General features: G+C 47.6%; 1 protein-coding gene across 1 annotated transcript in view; it reads right to left on the bottom strand.

Moving 5' to 3' along the window:
• LOC140465536 (uncharacterized) overlaps positions 1 to 12,703 on the bottom strand; it is a 42,062-nt gene that overhangs the window by 18,666 nt on the left and 10,693 nt on the right. The window contains exon 3 of the mRNA XM_072561075.1: positions 4,620 to 4,849. Within this exon, the coding sequence (XP_072417176.1) occupies positions 4,620 to 4,849 (230 nt within the window). The remainder of the gene's footprint in view (positions 1 to 4,619; positions 4,850 to 12,703) is intronic.

Below are 12,703 nucleotides of genomic sequence, written 5' to 3'. Positions count from 1 at the left end.
AGGGATACAGGAAAGACACACACACAGACCAAGTCCTGAACTACAAAAGCAACCACCCCAACACACACAAACGAAGTTGCATCAAGACACTGTTCAAAAGGGCCACAACACACTGCAGTACACCAGAACTGCAAAAACAGGAAGAAGAACACCTCTACAATGTATTCGCCAAAATTGGATACCTGCGCAATTTCATCAACAGATGCCTAAGGGAAAGACAACGGAACGAGGACATGCCACAACCCAAAGGACTAGCCACACTACCATACATCAAGAGTATTTCCGAACTGACAGCCAGACTACTGCGACCACTAGGACTCATAACAGCACACAAACCAACAACCACTCTCAGACAACAACTCACCAGGATGAAGGACCCGATACCCAGCATGAGCAAAACCAATGTAGTGTACAAAATCCCATGCAAGGACTGCACAAAACACTACATAGGACAAACAGGAAGACAGCTAACGATCCGCATCCATGAACACCAACTAGCCACGAAACGACACGACCAGCTATCCTTAGTCGCCACACACGCAGATAACAAGCAACATGAGTTCGACTGGGACAACACACTGCTATTATAGGACAAGCCAAATAGAGAACAGCCAGGGAATTCCTAGAGGCATGGCACTCATCCACAGATTCAATCAACAAACACATCGACCTGGACCCAATATACCGGTCACTGCAGCGGACAGCTGGAACTGACAACTGGAAGCGGCAGATTCAAACCACTATAAATGCCGGAGGAAACATCACAGAAGTGTTTCACAGGAGGCTCCCAAGCACTGAGGATGTCACCTAGACAGGGGACAAAACGTGCGCAACACCAATTCCCAGCTCGGCGAACAAAACCACAATAATGGGAACAGGTTATGAATTTTCATACAGAGGAAGAGAAGAGAAATTCCTACAAAGTGCAGGATGTCAACTGAATTCTAAGACTTTGATTGGTTCATTTTTGTTAGTTAAGATTATTAAGATATATGGTTCAAACACAAGGAAAGATAACTAAGATACACATTAACCACAAAGTAACTGAAAGGAGATGAAAGACAGCCTTCTGTAGCCACATGCTTCATTGAAAACCAGAGTCGAGACTATGGTGCTGGAAAAGCCCAACAAGTCAGGCAGCATCCGAGGAGCAGGAGAATTGACGTTTCAGGCATAAGCCCTTTATCAGGAATGAGGCTTGTGGGCCGGGAGGGATGAGAGATAAATGGGAATGGGGAGGAGGCTGGGAGGAAGGTAGCTGGGAATGTGATTGGAAGATGAAGGTGGGGGTGAAAGATATTAGGTCGGAGAGGAGGGTGGAGCGGATAGGTGGGAAGGAAGATGGACAGGTCTAGAGGGCGGTACCGAGTTGGAAGCTTGAGACTGGGATAAGGTGGGGGAGGGGAAATGAAGAAACTGGTGAAATCCGCATTAATCCCATGTGGTTGCAGGGTCCCAAGGTGGAAGGTGAGGAGTTCTTCCACCAGGTGTTATGTGGTTAGGGTTTGGCAATGGAGGAGGCCCAGGACCTACATGTCCTTGGTGGAGTGGTAGGGGGAGTTAAAGTGTTGGGTCACAGGGCAGTGGGGGTGGTTTGGGTGTCCCAGAGATGTTCTCTGAAACATTCCACAATTTGGCGGCCTGTTTTCCTGATGTAGAGGAGACCACATCAGATGCAATGGATACAGTAGATGGTGTATGTGGAAGTTCCAGGTAAATTTCTGTTAGATGTGGAAGGCTTCTTTGGGGCCTTGAATGGAGGTGAGGGGGGAGGTGTGGACGCAGGTTTTGCACTTCTTGCATTGGCAGGGAAAGGTGCTGGGAGTGGGTACATTATTTTATGTCTGATATGGTGGAGAATGAGCATTTGTTGAGAGTGTGAATTCTCCTGAGGATGTCAAAGAGCAGAGGTCCTTTGCAGGTCTGGGAGAGTCTATAATATCCAAGGCTGCCCCTACTCCCCTTATTGAACAAGGGAACGACATTTGCTGTAATCCAGTTTTCTGGCACTATTCCTGTAGACAATGATGACATAAAGATCAGTGCCAATCTCCACCCTGGCTTCCCAGAGAATCCTAGGATTAATCCCATCCAACTCAGGGGCCTTACCTATTTTTACACTTTCCAGAACTGCTAACACCTTCTCCTTGTTAACCTCAATCCCATCCAATCTAGTAGTTAGGTCAATGGTGTGCTCCCCCTGCCAGACGTGGGAGATCAGGAAGCAGTCCAGTGGCCCTGACGACTATGTTTGCAGGAAGTGTGACCAGCTGCAGCTCCTCACAGACCACATTGTTCAGTTGGAGCAGCAGTTGGACACACTGAGGAGCATACAGTGGGCAGAGTGTGTGGTAGACCCTACTAACAGGTACACCATTTTGGATATTGTTGAGGAGGCTGGCCTCAGAGGGGAGTATAACAGCAGCAGCCGGGTTTGTGGCACCACAACTGGCTCTGTTGTATATCAGGGTCAGTCAACATCCAGACAAGTGACAGTGATGGGAGACTCGCTAGTTGGGGCACACACGCGGGCATTTCTGTGGTCGTGTTTGAGATTCCAGGATGGTATGTTCCCTCCTTGGTTCCAGGATGAAGGACATCTCTGAATTGTTGCACAAAATTCTTAAGGAGGAGGGTATGAAGCCAGAGGTCATTGTGCATATTGGTCCCAATGACATAGGTAAAAAGAGGGATGAGGTCCTGCAGAGTGAGTGCAGGAAGTTAGGAAAGAGCTGAAAAGCGTTATGTAATCAGGGATAGGAGAGTGTAGTTGTGCGTGAGACAGGTTGAGGGATCCAGGAGGTAGAGTTGCAGGAGCCTCAGCCCCTGTCCTTGTCAACCAGGTTCAAGATGTTTGCTCCCTGTGTGTGGACGGGAATAGGGACTGCAGGGAGAATGAGCTGACTGCAGCACCACAGTGCAGGGAGCCATTCAAGGGGAGGAAGAGAAGAGAAATATTGTTGTAACTGGGGATAGTGTAGTTAAAGGCATAGACACTGTTCTCTGTGACCAGGATTGAGAGTCCCGATGGTTGTGTTCCCTGCCCAGAGCTTGGGTCCAGGATATCTCATCTGGGCTGCATAGTGGGCGGGTAAAGATCCAGTGGTTGTGGTCCATGTAGTATCAATGACATAGATAACACTAGGGCAGACAGTTTGCTAAGGGAGTATTAACAGCGAGAAGCTAAACTAAATAATAAGACCAAAAAGGTAGCAGTCTCTGGATTACTACCTGAGCCATGAGTTAATTAGCACAGGGTTGATAAGATTAAGCAGGTAGATGCATGGCTCAAAAATTGGTGTGGGAGAAATCTGGTTGAATTGAGACATTGACATCGGTATTGGGAAAGAAAGGACCTGGTCTGGAGGGATCAGAGACCAAGTGAATCACATAACTAGGGCTGTAGACAGGATTTTAAACTCAACCATGAGGGCTGAAATGCTCTTTTCTTTAATCCTCAGCTGTTGGTTTTCACCTTGTAGAATCTTGTCACAAGGTTATTCTGTCTGGTTCTCTAAAGTTCAGCTCTTTCAGTTGTGGTCTGTCTGTACCAGCAGCCTCCTTAAAGCTGAGCCTGAAGAAACCTTCAGCTCTCCACTACTGCCAGTGTGTAGGATTCCGCTAAATGGACTCCACACTGTTTGTCACCATGCTGTAAGTTAGTGGGGTGGGGTGGGGGGGGGTGGGAGCTCAGTTATAGGGCAAATTAGAGAACCCGAATCAAAGGAAGAGAGAAGAGTGCAGAACTCAGGATAGGTTATTAAAATCTCCAGCACAGACACAAACAGGACATGGTCTGGAGGTCCCTGTGTTGGACTGGGGTGGACAAAGTTAAAAATCACACAACACCAGGTTCTCGTCCAACAGGTTTAATTGGAAGCACTAGCTTTCGGAGCGTCGCTCCTTCATCAGGTGATTGTGGAGGACACAATTGTAAGGCACAGAATTTATAGCAAATATTTACAGTGTGATGTATCTGAAATACATTGAAACACACCTGGATTGTCTGTTCGAATACAGTGATAGTTTCACTCCTTTCATGTGTAAATCACAAAACCTTTTTTAAAAGTTCCATTCTCAGGTTAGCTGTTAACAATGGTGTTAGCTAGACAATATGTTGAAGGTTTTGGCCCCCTGTGTTCTCTGTCTATACCATAATGTTTAGATTTATTCTAATTTTAAAAAGTGAGATAACAGAGTTTTACGTTAATTCATGCAATTTTTGAGCAAAGTACAATGTAACTCTGCAAGTACAAATTCACCCCACAAAATATATGTGTGCATGTGGGTCTTTGTCGTGTGTGTGAGTGTGTGTGTGTCTGTCTGGGTTGGGAGTTGTGAGTGTGAGAAAGTGTATATGTGTGTGTGTGTGTGGTGAGTGCAGAGTGTCTTAAGTCTATGAGGGGGTGCATGTGTGAGTGTGGGAGTGCGTGTGTCTATAAGGGTATGTGTGAGTGTCTGTGTGCGTGTCTGTTTATATGTGTGTCCCTGTGTATGTGTGTATAGGAGTGCCTGTGTGTGTGTGTGTGTGTGTGTGTGTGTGTGTGTATAGTGCAATGGTGGTCACCTGTATTGTGACATGAACCCAAGGTCCCAGTTGAGGCCCTCCCTATGGGGACCGAACTTAGCTATCAGCCTCTGCTCGGCCACTTTTCGCTGCTGCCTGTCCTGAAGTCCACCTTGGAGGATGGTCACCCGAAGGTCCGAGGTCGAATGTCCTGGACCACTGAAGTGTTCCCCAACTGGGAGGGAACCCTCCTGTCTGTTGATTGTTGTGCGGTGCCCATTCATCCGTTGTCGTAGCCTTTGCTCGGTTTCCCCAATGTACCATGCCTCCGGGCATCCTTGCCTGTAACGTATAAGATAGACAACGTTGGCTGAGTCACATGAGTACCTGCCATGTACAAGGTGGGAGGTGTTCCCACACGAAATAGTGGTATCTAATGTCCACAATCTGACACGTCTTGCAATGTCCACCGTGACAGGGTTGTATGGAATTGTCCTGAGAGCCGGGCAGTTTGCTACGAACAATGATCTGTTTGAGGTTTGGCGGTTGTTTAAAGGCAAGTAGTGGAGGTGTGGGGAAGGTCTTGGTGAGGTGCTCATCCTCATTGATAATGTTTTGCAGGTCACGAAGAACATGGCGTAGTTTTTCAGCTCCTGGGAAGTACTGAACAACGAAGGGTACCCTGTCAGTTGCAGCACGTGTCTGTCCCCTGAGGAGGTCATTACGGTTCCTTGCTGTGGCACGTCGGAACTGGTGGTCGATGAGTTGGGCATTGTACCCTGTTATTGTGAGGGCATCCTTGAGTACTTGCAGGTGCCCTTCACATTCCTCCTCATCTGAGCAGATGCGGTGTTTGCGTAGGGCTTGTCCATAGGGAATGGCTGTTTTTAATATGTTTTGGGTGGAAGCTGGAGAAGTGTAGCATTGTGAGGTTGTCTATGGGTTTGTGGTAGAGTGTGGTGCTGAGGTGCCCATCCTTGATGGAGAAGCATGTGTCCAAGAATGAGACAGATAGTCGAGAGTAGTCCACGGTGAGTTTGATGGTGGGATGAAACTTGTTGATGTCACTGTGTAGTTTTATCAGTGACTCCTCACCATGGGTCCAGAGGAAGGAAATGTTGTCAATGTACCTGGTGTACAATGTTGGTTGGAGATTCTGCATAGAAAAGAAGTCTTGTTCGAACCTGTGCATGAAGATGTTGGCATATTGGGGTGCAAATTTGGTTCCCATGACTGTTCCATGTGTCTGGATGAACAACTGGTTGTCAAAGGTGAAGACGTTGTGATCGAGGATAAAGTGGATGAGTTCGAGGATGGTGCTCGGAGATGAGCAGTTGTTGGTGTTGAGTACTGAGGCTGTTGCCGTGATGTCATCCTTGTGGGTGATGCTGGTGTAGAGTGCGGAAATGTCCATTGTGACGAGGAATGTTCCCGGTTCGACTGGTCCGTGGATGCTGAGTTTCTGTAAGAAACCCGTAGCGTCACGACAGGAGCTAGGGATCTCCTGTACAATGGATTTCAAGATGCCTTCAACATAGCTGGACAGATTCTCACACAGGGTCCCATTGCCCGATACGATGGGACGTCCTGGTGTGTTGGCTTTATGTACCTTTGGAAGGCAGTAGAAGTTACCTACATGAGAAATACGTGGGATGAGGGCACGTAGGGAACTCTGAAGGACTGGATCCAAAGTCCTGATCAATGTGTTTAATTCATGGGTGGGTAATTCAGGATAGCTTATTGAAATCTCCAGCACAGACACAAACAGGACATGATTGGAGGTCCCAGTGTTGGACTGGTGTGTACAAAATTAAAAATCACACAACACCAGGTTCATTGGCCTTCATCTCAAACCTGAATATTTTGATATCTTTTTGTAAGCTTTAAAAACAAATTTTGTTTAAAGAGGATGACTGCTGGATTACTGTCAGTCATTAATAAATATAATAGAAAACTGAGGCCCTAATTTGGGTTCTAGGGAGTGGAGTGATTGTAACAAGGTCAGCCAGGTGGATCTCATAGAATAGGAGTTCCCTGATTGAGGTTGTTAACCTGTTCCAATCAGGGAGCCCTGGCTGACAGTATGCTCTTAACATGGTCTTCATGGTCTGAAGCCACCTTTCCAAAGCTCCCTGGGATTCAGGATGGTATGCACTTTATTTAAAGTGCTGTATGTCTAAGTTGTCCATGACTTCTTTAAACAGGCTAATAGTAAAATTAGACTCTTGGTCTGACTGAATCTCTCTGGGTAGCCCGTACTCCATTAAAAAAAAGCTGCTAACTCCTCTCCCACCCTTTTGGCCTAAATACTCCACAATGGAATTGCCTCCGGAAATCTGGTGGACACACCCATTATGGTTAGAAAGCACTGGTTCCCACTTTTAGTTTTAGGAAGAGGACCTACACAATCAATGATAACCCATGTCAAAAATTCTTCGAATGCAGGAATTAGCAACAAAGTTGCTGGTTTTATTACTGCCTGTGGCTTCCCTACCATTTGGCAAGAATGACAGCTATGGCAAAATTTGTTAACATCCTTGTGCAGTCCAGGCAAATAGAAATGATTTTGGACCTTAGCCTGAGTCTTCCTCACACCCAGGTGACCGCCTCCTGATGCTACCTGTATCACTTCCTGTCTGTATGCTTCCGGCAACACAATCTGGTGCACTTCTGCCCATTTCTCCTCGACACCAACCTGCCGTGGTGACCTGGTGATTTTTAGTCACTCATGGAAGGAACATTTACAGTTTTATTCGACTTGTTCGATTGACTTCAGAAGGCAGGCTTGGTGGTAATCCGAGCGAAAGGTGAATTTGTCAAAGTCCATGTCACCTTCCTGGGCCATGTTGTTGGACATGGACAAATGGCCCCACGGGATGTGAAAACAAAAGTAATTGGGAAATTTCCCACAGCATTGACAACAGGAGCAGCACGACCATTCCTGGGTTTGAGAGGATTGTATCGGATTTGAGCAGTGTGGATCACCCATTCACTGAGTTGTTAAATAAAGGGTAAGTTTCAGGCATTTGCCAGCCTCAATTCTGTGTTAGTCACTGCCCCAGTGTTAGCCACACCTGTTTATGTGAAGCCTTTGAAGGTGCCTACCGATGTCAGTGATGTGGGTGTCGGTGCGGTGCTCCTGCAGGAGGGCGATGGGGAATAGAAAGACCCATTGGGTATTTTTCCAGGAAGTTGAACGTTCAACAGAAATATTCAATGGTGGATAAAGAGACTTTGAGCTTGGTGTTGCCATTATAACATTTCAGTGTCTATATCAGCAATGTATCTGAGATAATCGTATTCTCTGATCATCACCCATTGCCATTTGTGGAGAAGTTCAGACAGTTTCAATGGAGCTTGTTGTTGCAGCCTTTCCATTTGACAATTGTGCAGGTGGCAGGTCACGAAAACGGGATTGCTGATGTGTTATCGAGACTCGAATGAGACACAGAGGTGTTCAGTGGGGGGTGTGGCCCGGCCTGAATTTGTAGGTGCCTGTGTATGTTTGCAGGGGTGTAGTTAGTATTGTGTGTCTGTGTGTTTCAGCTACGATCCAGTTTTTTGTCAGATTTTTGGAGATTGATTTTTTTTAAGGGGGATGTGTCACAAAGCTGCTCCTTTTCTTAAGGATACTGTACCCTTGCTTTGATTTGAAGATGCTGGTGTTGGACTGGGGTGTACAAAGTTAAAAATCACACAACACCAGGTTCTAGTCCAACAGGTTTAATTGGAAGCACTGGCTTTCAGAGTACACAACCACTTGATGAAGGGGCACCTTGTCTACACGTGAGAGATAGACAGCATTGACTGAGACACATGAGTACTTGCAGTGTACGTGGCGGTGGTGTTAACACGTGTGATGGTACAAGCCATGTTGAAGATCTGACATGTTTTGCAGTGGTTGCTATGACAGGGTCGTGTGGTGTTTTGTTCGATGTTCTCCTGAAAGCTGGGTAGTTTGAGGTGAACGATAGTCTGTTTGAGGTTTTGTGGGTGTTTAAAGATGAGAAGTGGCAGTGTAGGGATGGCTTTGACAAGATGCTCGTTGTCATTGATGACATGTTGAAGGCTGTGATATACACATGGTGGAGCTTCTCCACTCTGGGGATGTACTGGATGATGAAAGGTACTCGATGTGATGTATTCTGTGTCTGTCTTCTGAGGAGGTCATTTTCGTTTTGGCAAGTTGGAACTGGCAATCAATGAGTTGAGCTTTGTGTCTCATGGTACTGAGGGTGTCCTTTTAAACCTTTATCCAACGTTTCTCCTCATCTGTTCATATGCTATGCATGTGTATGGCCTGTCTGTAGGGAATTGCTTCTTTAACACCCTGAGGGTAGAAGCTGGAGAAATGCCGAACCCATGGGCTTGTGGTCGAGTGAAGTCCTGAGGGGTTTGTCCTTTCTGGATATACGGGCATCGAAAAACAGTCCCAGTTGTGAAGAGCACTTCATGGTCAGTCTGATGGTTGTGATGAATCTTGCTGATATCACTGTGTAGCCCTTTCGGTATTCCTTACCATGAGTCCATAGGAAGAAAATGTCATCGATGTAGCTGGTGGACAGCGTTGTGTGGAGGTCCTGTGCAGCCAAGAATTCTCACTAGAACTTGTGCCTGTAAATATTAGCATATTGGGGTGCAGATCCGACCTCTATTGGCTGTTCCGTGTGTCTGGTTAAAGAACTGGTTATCGATGGTGAAGGTGCTGTGATCGAGGATGAAGCAGATGAGTTGGAGGATGGGTCTGGAAATTAGCAGTTAATGGTGTTGCGTACTGAGCTGTTGCAGCAATGCCGTTGCCGTATGGGATGCTGGTTCAGAGTGCCGAAACGTCCATTAGGATGAGGAATGTTCCTGGTGTCACTGGTCTGTGGGTGGTGAATTTCTCTCGGAACTCTATCGTGTCATGACAGAAGCTGGAAGTTCATCATACAATGGGTTTCAAGTTGGCCTCAGCATCACCAGAAAGGGTCTCACAGAGTGTCCCATTGCCTGATCCAACTGGCTGACCAGGTGTGTTGGCTTTGTGTATTTTCAGATGACAGGAGAGGTCTCAGGATGTGAGAAGTATGAAGGACGAGAGTGTAGAGGATTCTCTGAAGATCTTGGTCTAAGGTCTTGATCAGCTCATTGAGTTGATGGGTGTGTTCTTTGGTTGGTTCAGTAGCTCGTTGTCTGTGTGTTCCTGGGTGTACACTGGTCGGTATGCTTCTGTGGAGTAATCCATTCTATTATGTATGATGGTGGTTCCTCCTTTGTCTGCTGGTTTGATAACAATGTTGCGTCTGGCCACGAGAGCATGGATGGCGTTGTGTTGTGCGTCGGTGACATTCTGCACTGCCTTGTGAGTGCAGGTGATGAATCTGGCTTTCCCACATCTCCGGGCTGATTGAGCAGACATGGCGAGCCTAGAGCAGAGGGCCTTCTGCAGGGGTCCAATTCAACTCTTTCTTCTTTAGTGGCTGCACTATGGATCTCTCCACCAACTGTTCCGGTTCATTGGTTCCCTCACTGGGCTCACTGCTGACATCTTTCGGGTTGTTGAAGAACTCCCTAAACCTCATTTGCCTTACGAATTCCTCTGTGTCTAACACGAGACCAGTGGGGCAGACATTTTGTCCGTGGGGCAGAAATTGAGCCCTCGGCTGAGAACTTCGATTTACACAATAACATAGAATCGCTGAGCAGAGACTGACAGCTAAGATTCTGTACCCATGAAGACAGCCTCAACTGTGGTCCTGGGTTTATGTTGCGATACACATGATACTACCAGACTGCTCTGTATTTGTAAAATCTTCCTTACTGTCTATTTTGACGCCAGTATCTTCATAAATTGTTTAATCTGAGTAAATTAACTTGTACAGTTTTGAATGACTTACCACATTGCTTAAAACATTCACATGAGATTCTCCTACTTATTGTGTTATTCCAGTTATCTTCCTCGTCTCCAGCATCACATTATTTGTTAATTATCTCTCTACCTCATTTAATGGGTACATCGGTCAGCCTTCTGCTTGTTATCCACCTGTTGATATTTTTCTTACAGGGCGTGATGCCCTTGATCAAATGCAGATGTCCATTATTCAGCCTCTCGACACATCACTCACCCCATTTGTCTGATCTTTTGTTCTCTCTGGTCATTAATCTCTCTGGTTATAAATGGTGTGCCTGTGTGCTTACATCTCACTGCACCTGACAACAGGGTAACTCTTCAAACACTTGGGATTTCAATTAAACCTATTGGACTATCGGCTGATATTGTGTAACTTTGGCCTTTTCCCATCCCGGGCTAACAACGACACCTATGTTCGGGACACCACCCACGCCCTCCACCTCCTCCATGATTTTCACTTTCCCAGTCCCCAATGCCTTATCTTCACCATGGACATCCAGTTCCTGCACACCTCCATCCCCCATCACAAAGGACTCAAAGCCCTCCGCTTCTTCCTTTCCCACCGTACCAACCAGTACCCTTCCACTGACACCCTCCTTCGACTGACTGAACAGGTCCTCACTCTGAACAACTTCTCTTTCCAATCCTCCCACTTCCTCCAAGCCAAAGGAGTGGCCATGGGCACCCACATGGGCCCCAGCTATGCCTGCCTCTTCGTAGGATATGTGGAACAGTCCATCTTCTGCAGCTACACTGGCACCACCCCCCACCTTTTCCTCCGCTACATCGATGACTGTATCGGTGCTGCCTCGTGCTCCCACGATGAGGTTGAACAATTCACCCACTTTACCAACACCTTCCACCCTGACCTCAAATTCACCTGGACCATCTCAGACTCCTCCCTCCCCTTCCTAGACCTTTCCATTTCTATCTCGGGCTACCGAGTCAACACCAACATTTACTATAAACTGACCAACTCCCACAGCTACCTAGACTACACCTCCTCTCACCTTGCCCCCTGTAAAAACGCCATTCCATATTCCCAATTCCTTCATCTCTGCCGCATCTGCTCCCAGGAGGACCAGTTCCAATACCGAACAACCCAGATGGCCTCCTTCTTCAAAGACAGCAATTTCTCCCCAGACGTGGTGGACGATGCCCTCCACCGCATCTCCTCCACTTCCCGCTCCTCCGCCCTTGAGCCCCGCCCCTCCAACTGCCACCAGGACAGAACCCCACTGGTCCTCACCTACCACCCACCAACCTCCATATGCAGCGTATCATCCGCCATCATTTCCGCCACCTCCAAACGGACCCCATCACCGGGGATTTATTTCCCTTCCCTGCCCTATCAGCATTCTGAAAAGACCACTCCCTCCGTGACTCCCTCGTCAGATCCACACCCCCCACCAACCCAACCTCCACTCCCGGCACCTTCCCCTGCAACCGCAAGAAATGCAAAACTTGCGCCCACACCTCCCCCCTTACTTCCCTCCAAGGCCCCAAGGGATCCTTCCATATCCGCCACAAATTCACCTGCACCTCCACATAAATCATTTATTGCATCCGCTGCACCTGATGTGGCCTCCTCTATATTGGGGAGACAGGCCGCCTACTTGCGGAACGTTTCAGAGAACACCTCTGGGACACCCGGACCAACCAACCCAACCACCCCGTAGCTCAACACTTCAACTCCCCCTCCCACTCCACCAAGGACATGCAGGTCCTTGGACTCCTCCATCGCCAGACCATAGCAACACGACGGTTGGAGGAAGAGTGCCTCATCTTCCGCCGAGGAACCCTCCAACCACAAGGGATGAACTCAGATTTCTCCAGTTTCCTCATTTCCCCTCCCCCCACCTTGTCTTAGTAAAATCCCTCGAACTCAGCACTGCCTTCCTAACCTGCAATCTTCTTCCTGACCTCTCCGCCCCCACCCCCACTCTGGCCTATCATCCTCACCTTGACCTCCCTCCACCTATCGCATTTCCAACACCCCTCCCCCAAGTCCCTCCTCCCTACCTTTTATCTTAGCCTGCTGGACACACTTTCCTCATTCCTGAAGAAGGGCTCATGCTTGAAACATCGATTCTCCTGCTCCTTGGATCCTGCCTGACCTGCTGCGCTTTTCCAGCAACACATTTTCAGCTCTGATCTGCAGTCCTCACTTTCTCCTTAACAACGACACCTCCACATATTGCCAACTGTGAAAGCAGAGAGCACTGAGACCCAAATTCTGATGGAAACTGATCATCGACCTGTGGGTGATGGTGTTGTTATTCTTGTTACCAAGTCGAAAGAGT

The sequence above is a fragment of the Chiloscyllium punctatum genome, chromosome 42, assembly GCF_047496795.1.
Source record: "Chiloscyllium punctatum isolate Juve2018m chromosome 42, sChiPun1.3, whole genome shotgun sequence".
Taxonomy (NCBI): Eukaryota; Metazoa; Chordata; class Chondrichthyes; order Orectolobiformes; family Hemiscylliidae; genus Chiloscyllium; species Chiloscyllium punctatum.
Note: the sequence above shows the minus strand (reverse complement) of the source record. Positions and strands in the feature narration are given on the sequence as shown.